This window comes from Felis catus, chromosome B1 (genome assembly GCF_018350175.1).
Source record: "Felis catus isolate Fca126 chromosome B1, F.catus_Fca126_mat1.0, whole genome shotgun sequence".
NCBI classification, from domain to species: Eukaryota; Metazoa; Chordata; class Mammalia; order Carnivora; family Felidae; genus Felis; species Felis catus.
In genome coordinates, this window is record NC_058371.1 from 161738563 (window position 1) to 161753861 (window position 15299).

Genomic DNA, 15299 nt, shown 5'->3' on the forward strand with positions numbered 1-15299 from the left:
TAACAATCAATTTCCATAACCGGAAATTGAAAACAAATTGAATTTAAAAAAATAAAAAAATAAAATAAAATAAAAAAATAGGGGCGCCTGGGTGGCTCAGTCAGTTAAGCAACTGACTTCGGCTCAGGTCATGATCTCACGGTTCGTGGGTTCGAGCCCCACATCGGGCTCTGTGCTGACAGCTCAGAGCCTGGAGCCTGCTTCAGATTCTGTGTCTCCCTCTCTCTCTGCCCCTCCCCCACTTGTGCTCTGTATCTCTCTCTCTCTCTCTCTCAAAAATAAATTTTAAAAAATGTAAAAAAAAAAATTAAAAAAAAAAAGAAAAGAAACTGAATTATACGATTTTTGTTTTGTAAATCCATGTCGTTTGATTCGGCATGCCTCAGAGTGCAAAAACTGACACCCTCCTGACACTTACGACTTCACAGCGAGCAATGAGAGGTAGAGGAGACCCGAGAAAACTAGGGCTAATAAAATAATCTGCAAAGCAGGTGACTCCCGTTCCAAAATTTACTGTGACAGTCGGAAGTGAAGGCGTGGGCTTAACATCAATTTATTTCCGCACACCCTTTGGCCTAGCAATTTTATTTCCAGGATTCTACCCTAACAAGACACTCCTATGTGTGCACAAGGCTATTCAAGAAGTCATTTCCGTAGCGAAGAATGGGAACCTATAAATGCACCTATAGGAACATGATTGCATAAACTATGGTACATTCACATAATGAGAAACTATATAGCTGATAAAAATCGAGGGAGGTCTATCTATATGTACTTCTCACAGAGCTCTGTAAAACATAGCATTAAAAGAGAAGAGCAGTATAAGCTCTGATAATGATGTATGCATATAGGTTCATCAATTGGAACAAATGTACCACTCTCGTGGGAGACGCTGATAATAGGGGAGGCTTTGCATGAGTGGGGAGAGGGGGTATACGGGAAACCTCCGTACCTTCTGTTCAATTTTGCTGTGAACCTAAAACTGCTGTAGGAAATAAAGCCGATTTAAAAAAAGGAAAAAAAAGCACTTTACAAAGCGTTACGTAAAGTAAATACCATTTAGGTAAAACATGAAGCAAAAATAGAGATGTAGATACGGGTACATAAGCAGATGCACGGAGAGGAGAGCGGAAAGATGAAAGATGCAATTCTGCCTCTGGGAACCCGGACAGGGACAGGGAAGAAGATATAGTGAAGAAAGCCTTTAATCGCTCGTAGCACACACACCTACAATGTTTGAATGCTGCAAATGCACTCCTGTGCTCCTGCGGGGGAGAAAAACACGGTGCAATAAAATGCTATTCAAACAAACAAACAATAGGATTGAGGATGAGCCAAGTGCCGGTTATCTTTTAAGTTAAACGCTGTGTCTGAAAACTAACGCACTCAAATAACGTTCAAATCTTAAATTTCCCATTGGTTTCATCAAAACCACGATATGAAGCCCTACTGAAACACTGCTCAGAAAGCGCATTGAACAAAATTGCTTTAATTTATGTGATTCAGCTAAAAACAAAAATGCTGGGACCTTAGTGTAACTTTAAATTATATATATCATTTATTGAAATATAAAGATCTTCATTTACATGTTTTAAAACAAAACCACGAACGGGGCGTTCTGTAATACATTTTTTATCAGTAGACCCTACCTATTGAGTTACTTCACAAACATTCACCACACCACTGTTTTGGAAACACTTATGTATTTTTCTCTTTATTTTTCTAAAATATAAATTTTGGACATTCAAAAGTGCAACAGTTAATGTGCCTGTGGGGAATATCACAGTCAAAAAAATATAAACAAAGGCAGTGATACAGCTTGTCATAAATGTTTTGGCAGTATTCTCCAAGTCTATAAAGAAATACATATATACATATTGATGTATAACATCATTTTATGTCACGTCCCTCTTCACAAAAATAGGACCGTTTGTACAGATTGGCAGACCACATTTTAAGGACATCACTGATCATTTAAAAAAAAAAGTCACAAATTGTGTTTCTCAGGCCAGCTTTGATTGTCTTCATAAAAACAGAAAGCAGGAAGGATTGGCAAATTTTCATCTGGGGATTTTGCAGGAGGCCAAAAAGGAAACAAGTCTGTGATACAATGAAAATACTGTTAAAAAAAAATAAGATGCAGTCACACAAAAACTTAGGTGGGAGTATTCATTAGGACTGGAACCTGCTTGTCTGAGAATTTTCATCCAGCCCCATGATGTCACACAAAATTCAAAGGAACATCAAAATGCAAAGCACCAACAAAAGAAGGCTGTACAAGGGAGAGTGAGCGATAAACAGAATGCTTGGGCTGTGATTCTAGAAACACAAATGTATTTCAAGTCTAATTGGCTCTACAGAACCTAGTCAGATTTTCTTTTTTAATTGGCCAATCTGGCTCAGTCTTCACACTTGGTATGAAAAAGGTGGGTAAGAAAGTTGGGGCTTGCACTGAGATTATACCACTAGGTAGTCAAGTACCTTGTTTCTGCTGCTACTTCTTCCAAGGAGCACGGACGGTGATTGCGGCAATCACAGCCCATGTTTCATTCATACGGTGTCAGCAATTAAGCAGTAGTGCAGAGAATGCCAATGAACCCACCCCAACCCGTCTGACAGTTTGGATGGAGGTGACAATGTGTCCTGCTATGTCACCCCAAAATTTCAGCACAACTTTTTAGTTTTTTGTTTGTTTGTTTGTTTTCACCAAAATATTAACCTGGTTATACAGAGACCTGGCACTCTGAATCGCATCATTTCTGTACATGCCTCTGGGGGGCTGGGGGCGGGGTTGGGTGGCAAGTTCAGGTCCCCCATGCAGTAGGGAGCAATGTCTTTACTTTTGGAAAGACCTGCTAAACCAAGGTTTTGCTTTCGCAGCCTCAGCTAAGACTGGAAAGTTAAATTAAGGGCAGCAATTGCCACATATATGGCCTTAAACGTCACTGACCCAAAGCCAAGGACTTAACTGGTAGGCTTCCTGCATGGCTGACTTCTAGCCTAGTTCCAAATTTCAAATTATCTGTGTCCCATGGCAACTTCCTGTACCCTAAGCTGGTGTTGCCCAAACCTGGCTAATCAAAACAGCCAGGGAGTTTATAAAAAGACAGGTTCCTACTCCTGACCAGACTTAATAATTCAGAAGATCTGGGGTGGGGACCTAGAATCTGGTGTTCCCAGGTGCGATCCCATTTGGGAAACAAGGATCCAGGCTAATGCGCATGCAGTACTCATTAAATAATGCCTTTATGTTCTCACAGTTTCAAACTATTTCTCTTTGGGGTATGAGATGAAAGAAAGGGGGCTGATATTCCAGGCATCCTTCTGACCCTTCTAGGGTTTGTAAAATTTTAAAAACACAGATTTGGGGATCCACCAAAGTTATCGCCAAGCATGAAAACGGCCTCTGCAAATCCAGTCTTTTCACCGATGATTGTATTTTCCACTGGGTAGTAACATGACAAGTCATGTTAGGCACAGGCTTATGCCTTTAGATTGCGAACATTTAGGATTTCGGGGTTTTGTTTCTTTCAAATCCCATTACTTCAGAGGGCAGTTAATTGTTTTTAGTACAACGGATTAGGGAACCTATTCGGCACACAGTTAAAAACACTGACTTCCTGGAAGACACTACTTTTACTGTTCTCTATGTTCAACTAAATTTAATCCACTAAAGCTATTACCATATTTTATAGAGAAACATCGGTTATTTGATATAAATGTCACAAACTGTCAAACTTGTCGCCTACTTAGTAAGAATCTTTTTTTTTTTTTAAATTGTGCTTTCTCTGTAGGGAAAACGTGTTACACATTACACATGTAGCATTACTGATAACAGTAGATTACAATATGAAAATGAGTGGCTGGGCTTCTAAATGACCCAAATCTAGTAAACAAGATTGGTTAATTATTATTCTTTATCTCTTTAACACTAAAAAAAAAAAAAAAAAAAAAAAGGTAAGATGCTATAGTACCAGTACCTTTTAAGGTTCAAAAGTGGTTTTGCATGTACTTCCCAGGAAAGTTCAAAGGCAACTGATACCAGGTTTCAAGCAGGAAGTACATGGATGGGTTGAGTGGTCTCTTCAGAAGTCCAGAGCAGTTAATAGAAATCTAAACACACCCTCAGTTAGAGTTATTTACATAATTACAATGCTGGAGTTTTCTCGTAAATAAAAATCGTGTATGTTGGACTCTCACCAATGCCCTTGAAACACAAAGTTCACCTTCCGTGGCCTATTATTTCTTTGTCCATCTATCTCCAAACTTCACACACCGCTGAGATGCTACTAAAGCATTGCAAGGGCAACGCTAAGACAGTTCATTCCGAAATATCCCATTCATCCATATTTAGAAGGCTCCCTGAGGCCCTTGGCTGGGAACTTCTCTTTACACATCGTCCAAGTCCTCCTCCCCAACTTTGCATTGCAATAAAGTGGTTTTCTTAAAGGGATCCAAGGTGGCTCCAAGAGTGGAAGGTACCCCCTGAATCTGCCAGTCACAGGAAGCTGTCCTCTACCAGGTCTGAGGAGTCTATGCCAATGTCATCCATCATGTCGATGTCCTCGATGGTTTCATCCTCTCTCTTGACGAAGGTAGAGCTGCTGGAACCTGTCTCAATGGCGCTCTCTTCTGAGGTCTGTGAGCTGGTGGAGGGAGAGAATAGGAGAGGTTAAGCCCAGTACAGACCGACGAGACCACGGTTGTGTGACTAAGGTGGCCGCCCCCCCCCCAAAGGCAAAGGAGCTCTTTCTGCAAGATCCTTTGGCCACCGAATTAGGCAAGATCCTGCCACCAAGCCAGACAGCTACTCATCATCCACCACACTGCAGGGGGCCCAGTGGAAAACCAAGAACCCCCAGGTCACCTTCACCCTCCCGCCTTCCTTCTCTCCCGTCAAATCTTTCAGCAGAGCTGCTAACACGCTGCCACGATTCTTTCCCTACCCAGTCCTAGTGGAAAAGAGAGTAAGCAGTGCCTGGTCAAAAGACAGAGGGGGATGAAATCAGCTGCAAACCACAGCCCAGCCAGTCCCTTGCTGTGAAATTTCCCGAGCACCCAAATGGTGTTGTCAGCATCTGACCCCACACCCCTGGAATGCCTTCCTCCCCTCCTCTTTATACCCACCCCCCACGTTCCCTGGCCCCAGTCATGAAGGCGGATGAAGGCTCCTTACTCACTAGAGTAGCGGTCGAAAGGGAGCGTTCTATCGTCAAAAAGCCTTAGGTCTGGAATCACCCACCACTTAGTAGCTGTGGGAGTCACATGAGTCACTTAACTCCCTGAACTTGTTCCCTGGCTTATAAGATGGGATGACAGGGGCACCTGGATGGCTCATTCAGTTCAGCATCCGACTCTTGATTCTGGATCAGGTCATGATCTCACAGTTCATGAGTTCGAGCCCTGCGTCAGGCTCTGTGCTAAAAGCACAGAGCCTGCTTGGGATTCTCCCTCTCTCCCTCTCTCTCTGCCCTTCTCCCGCTCATACCTCCTCTCAAAATAAGTAAATAAAAACTTTTTAAAAATTACATTAAATAAAATGAGATGACAATAGTACCTGACAATATTCCTATCTGTTAGGGAAATTAAATAAGGTAATAACCATAAGGCACTGAGCACAGGACCTACAACATACTAAATGTCCAATAAATATTAGTTATTACTATTATTATTGTTATCACTCAAATCCTTACCTGATTAGGGCCTGAATATCAGATATCAGGAAACAGTTGTTAATTTTCTCACATGTGATCATGTGATTTTCTCACATGTGATCTCACATGTGATCACTGTTATAATTATGTAAGAGAGAGAGTATCCTTATTCTTAGGAGATGTTCGCAGGAGTTTCAAATGTTTTAGCAAGGAAAAATAAGTAGGGGTGTGTATGTGGTAGATGTATATTTACATATCATATGTTATTAAATATGTAGTATTGGGGCACCTGGGTGACTCAGTCAGTTAAGCATCCGACTCTTGGTTTTGGCTCAGGTCATGATCTCATGGTTCATGAGATCGAGCCCCACGCTGGGCTCTGCACTGACAGTGTGGAGTCTGCTTGAGATTCTCTCTCCCCCCCCCCCCCCCCCGCTCCTCTCCTGCTCACACATGTGCTCGCTCTCTCTCAAAATAAACTTAAAAAAATATGTAGTACATATTATTATATATTATGTATAGACACAACATAGGTATAACTACATATATATACATATATATGTATATACGCGTATATATGCATAAATATGTATAGTTAGATAAACCACACATGGCAAAATGTTAACAACTACTAAAGCTAAGTGGTAGATGGATTCACTCAATCTTTCTGAATGTTTAAAATTTCTCACTAGGATTTTTAGAAAAATAATTCTCCCTAGTCTCTAGCCCGTCATGATTCCCTGTCTTCCTGTCTCTGAACTCTTACCGCCTTATTATCCTGCCTTGGATTGCGAAATTTCTATATATATCTTTTTGCCACAAGCAGGTTATCTGCTGATAGGCAGGACGGCCTGCTCTCACCGTGGGGCTGCAACTGTAGACATAACACAGAAACCATACCATTGGCTGGCCAGCCAGAGGAAGCAGTCTCACACACGTGCCCAATAGGGGCTCTCAGCCCTGCTGGCTGTTTCCTTCCCGAAGGGCCAGGCCTGCCTCCTCTGCCTCTCCCCCTCCTCTCTAGGTCAGTTCAGTTTCCAGGCAGAAAACTGAGCCTGGCTTATAGAAGCCCATGCGAAATGGTCTGCTGCCATCCATCCCAAAGGTGGCCTGGAGAGTTCTTAGAACCTGCAGGGTGGCTACACTGAGGGGTCTTTTCACAACCCCACAGACTGGGCCTTTCCCTAGGACTGAGAGCTTCTGTCTCCGTTCTTACTTTGTACTCTACCCTCCCCTCGGCTTACACCCTGGTCCTGGGCCCTCACTGTGAACCCCAAGTCCACTTGGCTGGTCTTGATAACCATATTGTCCCAACAACCTCTCTCTCTGGGAAGCCAGCCCCGGTTCATGGGGCCCTGGCCAATAGCTGGAGGCCGGAGTCAACCTTTGGAGATGGCCCTAACCCAGACAGGACCTGCATTTATGAGACTGCTCTAGATGCTGTGATTTGGACTAAGGTCCCCTCCTTGGGGGCAAGTTCTACAGCTGAGTCCTACAGTGGAGTCATTCCCCTTGCACTGATTCTCCTGGGCCTGACATGCTCCTCTCTCGGCCAGTCTACCTCACAGAGAGAAGGCAAGGGTATGGGCGTGGAGGAAGCTAACTTCCACAGAGACTCAGCACGAGATCATCCTTGTAGCTTGCCAGGCTTCATGGTGGTCCTAAAGCTGATGACTGGGCTTACTTCTGAGTCCCAAGCCACAGTGCCCATCTTGTGGCCCAGGGCCTGGCTCCTGATATCCCTGACCCAGCAGCCCCAAACCCTCTATAGCAAGCAAGGCCCAGTCTTTCTCATACCCATTCCCCTCCCGAGGCCAAGCCCCCTGAGCCCAAGAAGATTCCACAGGATCATCATGCTTTCCTAGACCTAGAGCATCTCAGCCCTGGGATCCCCCTTCACTAGGATAGGCTGAACTGTGTCCCCCTCCCCACCCCCACAAAACTCACATGTGAAAGCCCTAATCCCCATTGTGATTATCTTTGGAGATAGGGCCTTTAAGGAGGTAATCACAGTTAAATGAGGTCATTAAAGTGGGGCTCTCACCCAATAGAAACGGTGTCCCTGTAAGAGGAAGAGACACCTGTGATACACACACAGAAAAAGACCATGAGAGGACACATTAAGAAGATGGCCATCTGCAAGCCAAGGAAGGGGAATGCAGGAAAAATCAAACCTGCCAACACCTTGATCTTGGACTGCCAGCCTCCAGGACTGTGAGAAAATAAATGTCTATTGTTTAAGCCCCCAAGTCTACGGTATTGTGTTATGGCAGCCCAAGCTAACCAAGACATTCCCCGTGCTCAGCCCATCTGTGAGGACCACAGCTTCACCTGACCTGGTGTAGTCATTTGGGACATACTCTGCGCAATTAGAAGACCAAATGTATTGCCCTTCCAGAGCTTCTAATTATCTAACACAACCACTTTCTATCAACTAGAATTGTTCTCTCCACGTAATATACGTCAAACTCTGCATTACAGCCTGGTATACGCCTAGAAAAGTTCTGGGCACCTTTCTTGTATTATTTATCAATATGACTTTCTTTTTTTAAGTTTATTCATTCTGAGAGAGTGAGAGAGAGCAGGGGAGGAACAGAGAGAGAGGGAGAGAGAGAATCCCAAGCAGGCTCCGTGCTGTGAGTACAGAGCCCGACACGGGGCTCAAACTCATGAATGGTGAAAGTCCCTACAACTTTCTAACTTAATTTAGAAACAAAACCTTTTGGGGTGCCTAGGTAGCTCACTCGGCTAAGTGTCCAACTCTTGATTTGGGCATGATCTCACGGTTCGTGAGTTCGAGCCCCATTTGGGTTCTGAGCTCACAGCATGGAGCCTGCTTGAGATTCTCTCTGTGCCTCCCAGCTTGTTCACTGGCTCTCTCTCTCTCTCTCTCAAAATAAATAAGTAAAGAAAAAAAATGAAGCAAAACTTTTTTGTCAGTGAAATATTATTCAGAGCCCCCAAATACAAAATAACCAAATGGATGGCAGATCTGGGGTCAAGGGCTACCACAGATCCCCCAAAGCTGGAGACACGTTTCGCTAAAACAACACAAACGTATTTTTGCAAAGGTAAGTCAGAGCGCTTTGCGCAATCTCCAATCCTCATAACCCATTCCAAAAACAAAAAAACACAATTATACTTTTTTAAATTACCTGGTTCACACCAACAGCAAGGGATGTCACAATCACAAGCCTCCAAAATAATAATGCCATATGCTTCTGCCTAAATAATTACATGTAGCTAACCAAAAGAGGAAGAAGGGAGAAAAACATTCTCAATGAAGATGGAAAAAGGAGACACATCACTTTCACCTGCCTCTGTTCAAGGACCCTGCAAAGACAGTGGAGACCAAAGACACAGTCCCCTCGTCTGGACGTTCAAACCAATGGTTCTAGTCCCGGCTGCGTATTAGCATCGCTTTGGTCCTAAGTTAATGGATCCAGGTAATGATCAACAATGGCTGTTGCTGTCACAAAAGGGGAGGCCACTGGACAGCATGCAGCTCCCGACGGAAGGACACAGCACGATCTTTGAGGCACACATGCCAAAAAATCTAACCTGAGTCAGATCAAGCCTCTAGACCACCAGTTTACAACAAATACAGGAGATAAAGCACATGAAGACACACTACGGGATGCAATCAACAAAATTCTGAACGTGAGAACGTGACGGCCAAACGCTCTGGGTCCTTCACACATACTATGCAAAGTGGGTAAAAAGAGGCAAGACAAATGCATAGAGACATAGCAACTAAAGGCCATGGGTCACTCTTCATTTCCATCTCAATTAGAATAAAACAAATGCAAAATAATACTTATCAGAGAGTCGGGGAGATTTGACCACTGGATATCTGATGTTCCTAACAATTTATTGTCAATTGGTGGGGGAGGGGTGAGAAAATGGCATCGTAAGTTATTTTTAATAACTCCAGTTATTTCTTTCAATAGAGTCATAGGGGGCCTGGGAGGCTCAGTCGGTTAAGCACCTGACTCTTGCTTTCAGCTCAGGTCATGATCTCTCAGTTTGTGCGACTGAACCCTAGGTCAGGCTCCACGATGACAGCGTAGGGCCTGTTTAGGATTCTCTCTCCTCGCTCTCTGTTCCTCCCCCGTTCACGTTCTCGGTCTCTCTCAAAATAAATACACTTAAAACATTTTTTAAATAGAGCCTTTATCTTTTAGAGACCCATGATGGAATGTTTATGGGTGAAATGACACGATGTCTAGGATTGGCTTCAAAATAACCCAAGGAGAGTGGTAGTGGATTCATGCATTCTGGCCATGAGTTCATGCACGCTCAAATTGGGTGACAGATTAACTGACAGGTCACTGTACAACTTGAGTCGGGCACGTTAGAAGTCTTCCATTATACAAAGTTAAAAAGGAAGAACAAATCAGCCAGGAAGCGCCTGGGTCCCGTTCCCAGAGATTCTAACTCGTTGGTCTGGGTGATGTGCGTAGATCGGTTTTCTAGTCTCCCCAGGTGATCCGAGCTTACAGCTAGGGGTAAGATCCACCGATGAAGCATCCAATAGCCCAGTCTGGCCTCTCTCTCAGCTCTCTCCTCCGTTCCATGACCAGTGCAGAAAACAGCAAGAGAGGCTTCTAGTATCTCAATAATCAGAGCGGCTGCGACAGTCTGATCAAAACACCTGAGGACTCCGGTCAAAGACTCTCCACCCTGCCTGCCCTATACCTCCCCCAGCCCCACGGAGCATGTATGAGGAGCATCTGGGAAGCATCTGCATATGGAAACAGACCCCTCGAAGGCTCTGCCAGCGCTCCCCTCGAACAGATGCACTGACGTCGCCAGGGCAATGGCTCCCCTCCTTCAGGGGCGCTGGGGGGGCGGAGGGGAGCTCTGCAGGAAGCCCTACCTGTGTCTGTTCCTCTTGCCCAGGTCCTCCTCCTCAGGAACAGGGTCGATGTCGGGCAGAGGGATGATGTAGCCGCTGTCTGCACTCAGCCTCTGCTCGTCCAGGCTGCCTTCCCAGTCCTTCAGCTTGTCTTCCTCGTGTTTGTAGGTGACGCCGATGTAGGCGTTGTCCGAGTCCACGCGCATGCGTGCCACGGCAGGGTGGTCGCTCTTCAAGAAGTCCAGGTGAATCTTTTCGTAGCTCTGCAGATATGCGTTTCACGTGGTTAACCAAGTGTCACCCACTGAACTGCAGAAAGGACGCTCAGAACTATTATTTAACCGTCTGTGTTTCCAAGCTACCGCACAGATGCGGGGTTGAGACAACTGAAGGAGAGTCAGCTGTCAACTGTCACATCCCAGGGATGTGGGACACGGGGAAAGGACCACTGATGGCAGAGATCTCCTGCCATCCTACCAATGGGATCTCTCATTCTCCTTAAGATACAATGAGCCCCAGGGCACCTGGGTGGCTCAGTGGGTTAAGCGACTGACTCTTGGTTTTGGCTCAGGTCATGATCTCGCGGTTATTGAGTTTGAGCCCTGCATAGCACTGAGCCTGCTTGGGATTCTCTCTCTCTCTCTCTCTCTCTCTCTCTCTCTCTCTCTGCTCCTCCCCCACTCTCTCTGTCGCTCTCCAAATAAACTTGTTTAAAAAAAGATACAATGAACCCCTTCACTGAGTCAGTAGCTATGACTGTGATCCCCCCCCCCCACCGCCATCCACCCACCTCCATGCACACACACTCCCTTCTCTGGGACTAGCGGGGAGCCTTCTGGTCCCAATACATAGTCTCTTCAGGGCTTGGATGGGTCTCAATAAGAGGGGACAAGGACTTCCACTGAAAGCACCACCCCTGAAACCTTCCTGATCCCTAACCGTTGGAGAAATCTAACTCAAAACTTACAGAACTTGGATCTAAAAAGACTTCATTTTCCAGACCAATTCTAGTCTCTTCCCACCCATACATCTTACTTAACCAGCCAGGGCATCTTTGACTGAGCCACCATTAATTTCCTTTTGCCTCCTCATTGCCTCACTTATCGGAGTTGTAACGGGCAGTGAGATAATCAATAGACACAAGTGTTTAACGCCCAGTTCAGCATGCAACGACCTAACGCTGCTCCTCTATGAGAAGGACAAGCAATAGATATGAAGACTCTACATACTGACGAACCTGAGTCTTAGAAATTGCATTGATTATACAACTGTGTCTGGGGCTCCTTCACAGCATCTCGGCAGAAAGTTGTTTCATTTATTAACATATCCTGCTTGGCTCCATGAAATTACATTTGTTCCTTTGAACAATGCTTCCTATTCCGCAAAAAACCAGCTGGAGCCACAGATAACAGCTGAGGTTGTTCCTTCCAGTCAGCTGGTGAAAGCCAATTTCACATGGATTTAAGTGCATTCAAATTAGCGATTTAATGGCTGTGGATGCCCTGAGACTTCTAACTGCACGGTAGCTTCAGATACTCGAACATCTGGAGAATAAAGTGCTTACAGGTGTCGCACACTTGAGATAAAAGGGGAGCCCTGAGGAGAGGGGAGGGTTTTCATTCATCATCGCTACCAGGGGCCGGGGGAGCACGCCATGAAAGCCCTGGCCACTGGATCAAACAATCTTCCTCCCCTTTGGAAACGTTTCTTTAAAACAGCGTTGAACTGTGCTGCTCGCTCGCGTGACTGCCTGCTCTTGACTTCTCCCTTTGCCCATGCCGTTCCACCCAGCTTGGAGGGGCCCAGACAAACCTTCTTATATTGTCCCGGCAACAGATTCTCCACAATCTCACTCAGGTGGTAAAAGGAGGGTCTCTTCTCCGGCTCACTGTGCCAGCACTTGACCATGATTTCATAGCTGCGGAAGCACACAACTCCGAGTGGGCACAGGGAGGAGTGTCAGGGCACCCCCGCCCCACCCCACACGCCCGCCGGGCATGAACGCAAGGCGCACGAGATGGGGAGGGGGCTCACACTTCGCTGGTGGCGTGGTCAGGCTTGGCCATCCGGTACCCGTTCTTGATCTTGTTGTAGAAAGTGGAATCCACCATCATGCCAGGGTACGGGGTGCCCCCTGAAAGCCAAAGAGAACAACCAGGATTAACGAGCGTGCGTTACACTGCTGAGACACTCGGGGTCATACAGCGCCTACAGAACACATCTGGGGATCCCCACTTGAACTTCTGGTTCTTGCAAGGAAATGAAGGGTTACCATCTCCCTGACTTCACGGGCTTGCCCGGAATCGTAAAGGTAACCAGGACTTCTGGGTTGGTCAAGTCCAGACACCCTAGGCAAAGATGCTACATCTTAGGAAAAGCACACAAGTGTTTTTCAATGTTTCTGATCCCTGGATCTACACATACAAAGCAAAATAGAAAAGGAAGAGAAATTCTCCATCACTAAAGCCAAAGAAATTACAAAAAAAAAATCATTCTCACCAAAAATGTTTAATAATTAGAGCAAAAGTCAAAGCTGAGGCTTGAAATATCTAGGTGATTCTCTGCTTTTAGCAGACTGTGAGCCTCAGTTAAGCCACACACCGGGATGAGGCAGTGACATCCAAGCAGGGACAAATGGGATTGAAGAAGGAGACCAGGCAGGGAAGAAACCCTTTACTACCACATTAAGGTAACAGAATTCATGAAACATTTCCGTTTTTATGGCCACAGTCAGAACAAGCTTAGTTTCCTCTCTAAAGCCTTCCAAAACTACTCCAAAACTCCTTCCCCTTTTCTCTTCCATTACAATGTTAATCAGAACCACCCCGTTTATTGCTATGTGTAAGTCTTATCTTGTCCGAGATGAACTGTCAGAGGTCAGGGTCATGAATCACTCCTCCCTCAGGGCCCTCACCTGGCAGCACAGGGTACCTGTGTTGTTTGGGACCTGGTGACTGACGAACCCAATGACTAGGAGGCTCTTCTCCTCCAGAGAGATGACCAGGAAGGGGAATCACACTCTTTTCCCGGCCACACTTCTTTTCACCTGAGCCTCGATCACCACTGGTGAACCCACTTAACCCAAAGACCCCGTGAAAAAGCAGCTGGGGAGTGGGTGTCCTCAGGAACATCTCTAGTGGGAGAAAGTCATTCTAGCACAGCCCAAAGGAGAGGGGGGGCAAAGGCCAGACGTGAGGGTGCAGCCCCCCAAAACTCCTGGCTGTCTGCACGGGCATACTCCTGACCCCGGAAGTGCGCAATGTGTGATTTAACCTGCCGCAGTGCACTTGACTCACAGCAGGTATCTTAACATTGTTAACACCCTGGAGCCTGGAAAACACAGTGTTTCCCTCCCAGTGTTTTTCCAAAACGACCCAAGCGAGCAGAGACATCAGGCCCGTACCAAGGGAAAAGATCTCCCAGAGCAGAATGCCGTAAGACCAGACGTCACTCAGCGTGGTGTAGAGGTTGTCGAAGATGCTCTCAGGAGCCATCCACTTCACGGGGAGAAAGGTCTGCATGGAAGGAGGGAGGAAATTAAATCCAGCATACGCACCAATGACCCACAGCAGCGGAAATAGTAGGGGTCCTTTTTGGACTAATAATAACTTGCACTGAGAACCTTGTCCATGTAAGTATCTCCCTGTGTTTTTTTGTCCAGGGCTGTGTTCTCCACCCTCGTGAGAGTGCCTGGCACCTGGTGGGTACTCGATAAATATTTCATGAATGATGGATAGTTGATGTGGCCTCTTAGGTCCTCCCAAGGAATAACATTTGAAAATATTTAATCCTGAATGTTTTACCCAAAAAGCGAAAGCCCTGACTGGACCAGTCTCTCCTATTTGCCGGTGTTCCTAGGAACAAAATTCAAAACAGATCCAGTGATCTGAGAACCAATTACATTACTGAATTTTAAGAAATTCATTTCCTATCACTATAAATATGACGTTATGATAATTGTGCAGCTTCTTTTGGGAGTCTGTACAAACTCCAGTGGAAATACTAAGACTGAAGCAGATATACAATATAAAGGAACCACATTAGCAACCTTCAGCCTTCTGAAATTCATGGGGAGATCACAGATTCATCAACTTTTTTTTTAATGTTTATTTATTTTTGAGAGAGAGAGAGAGAGAGAGAGAGAGAGACAGAGCACAAGTGGGGGAGGGGCAGAGAGACACAGAGACAGAATCCAAAGCAGGCTCCAGGCTCTAAGCAGTCAGCACAGAGCCCAACGCGGGGCTCGAACCCAAGAACTGTGAGATCATGACCCGAGCTGAAGTCAGATGCTTAACCCGCTGAGCCGCCCAGGCGCCCCAACTTTTTAGGCAGGTGAGAAATTGGCTCCACCAAAGTCCACTGACTTGTTCAAGGTACCTAAAGCTGGTCTCACAGGGAGCCTGGACACAGACCAGTGGCCTTCTGTGGGTGGGCACAGCAACCCCATGCTGTCTCACAACTAGTGCAGTGGGGTGATTTGGAATTGTCCCTACAAGTGGAAAATGTATCCTAAATTACTGCATCTGCTTAGAGGTAGAAGGGGTGGGGAGAAAGACCATCTTTAAGGAAACTGTGCTTAACTCATAGGGTCGCAACATTTTAGGGGTCACAGACACCATTTGCAAATTTGATAAAAGTTAAAGATGCTCTCTTTGGAAATGAATGCAGGTGCACAGGCACACATGATCTACACATTAATAGCTAACACTTGCTGACGGCTCGTATGTGCGGCACTGCCCTAAGCATTTAACTTAAAGTCACTGACTGAATCACCCAAGGCAACCCAG

At 45.6% G+C, this 15299-nt stretch overlaps 1 protein-coding gene across 5 annotated transcripts in view; it reads right to left on the reverse strand.

The window, feature by feature from the left end:
- Window positions 1-1535: 1535 nt before the first annotated feature.
- The window catches only part of PDGFRA (platelet derived growth factor receptor alpha), a 51965-nt gene continuing 38201 nt past the window's right edge, over window positions 1536-15299 (reverse strand). For all 5 annotated transcript variants that reach the window (XM_003985377.5, XM_019829489.3, XM_006931120.4 and 2 more), the window contains exons 19-23: window positions 13916-14027; window positions 12547-12646; window positions 12325-12430; window positions 10534-10775; window positions 1536-4646 (exon numbers count right to left, since the gene is read on the reverse strand). In XM_003985377.5, the coding sequence (XP_003985426.1) occupies window positions 4499-4646; window positions 10534-10775; window positions 12325-12430; window positions 12547-12646; window positions 13916-14027 (708 nt within the window). In that variant the 3' untranslated portion in view covers window positions 1536-4498. The remainder of the gene's footprint in view (window positions 4647-10533; window positions 10776-12324; window positions 12431-12546; window positions 12647-13915; window positions 14028-15299) is intronic.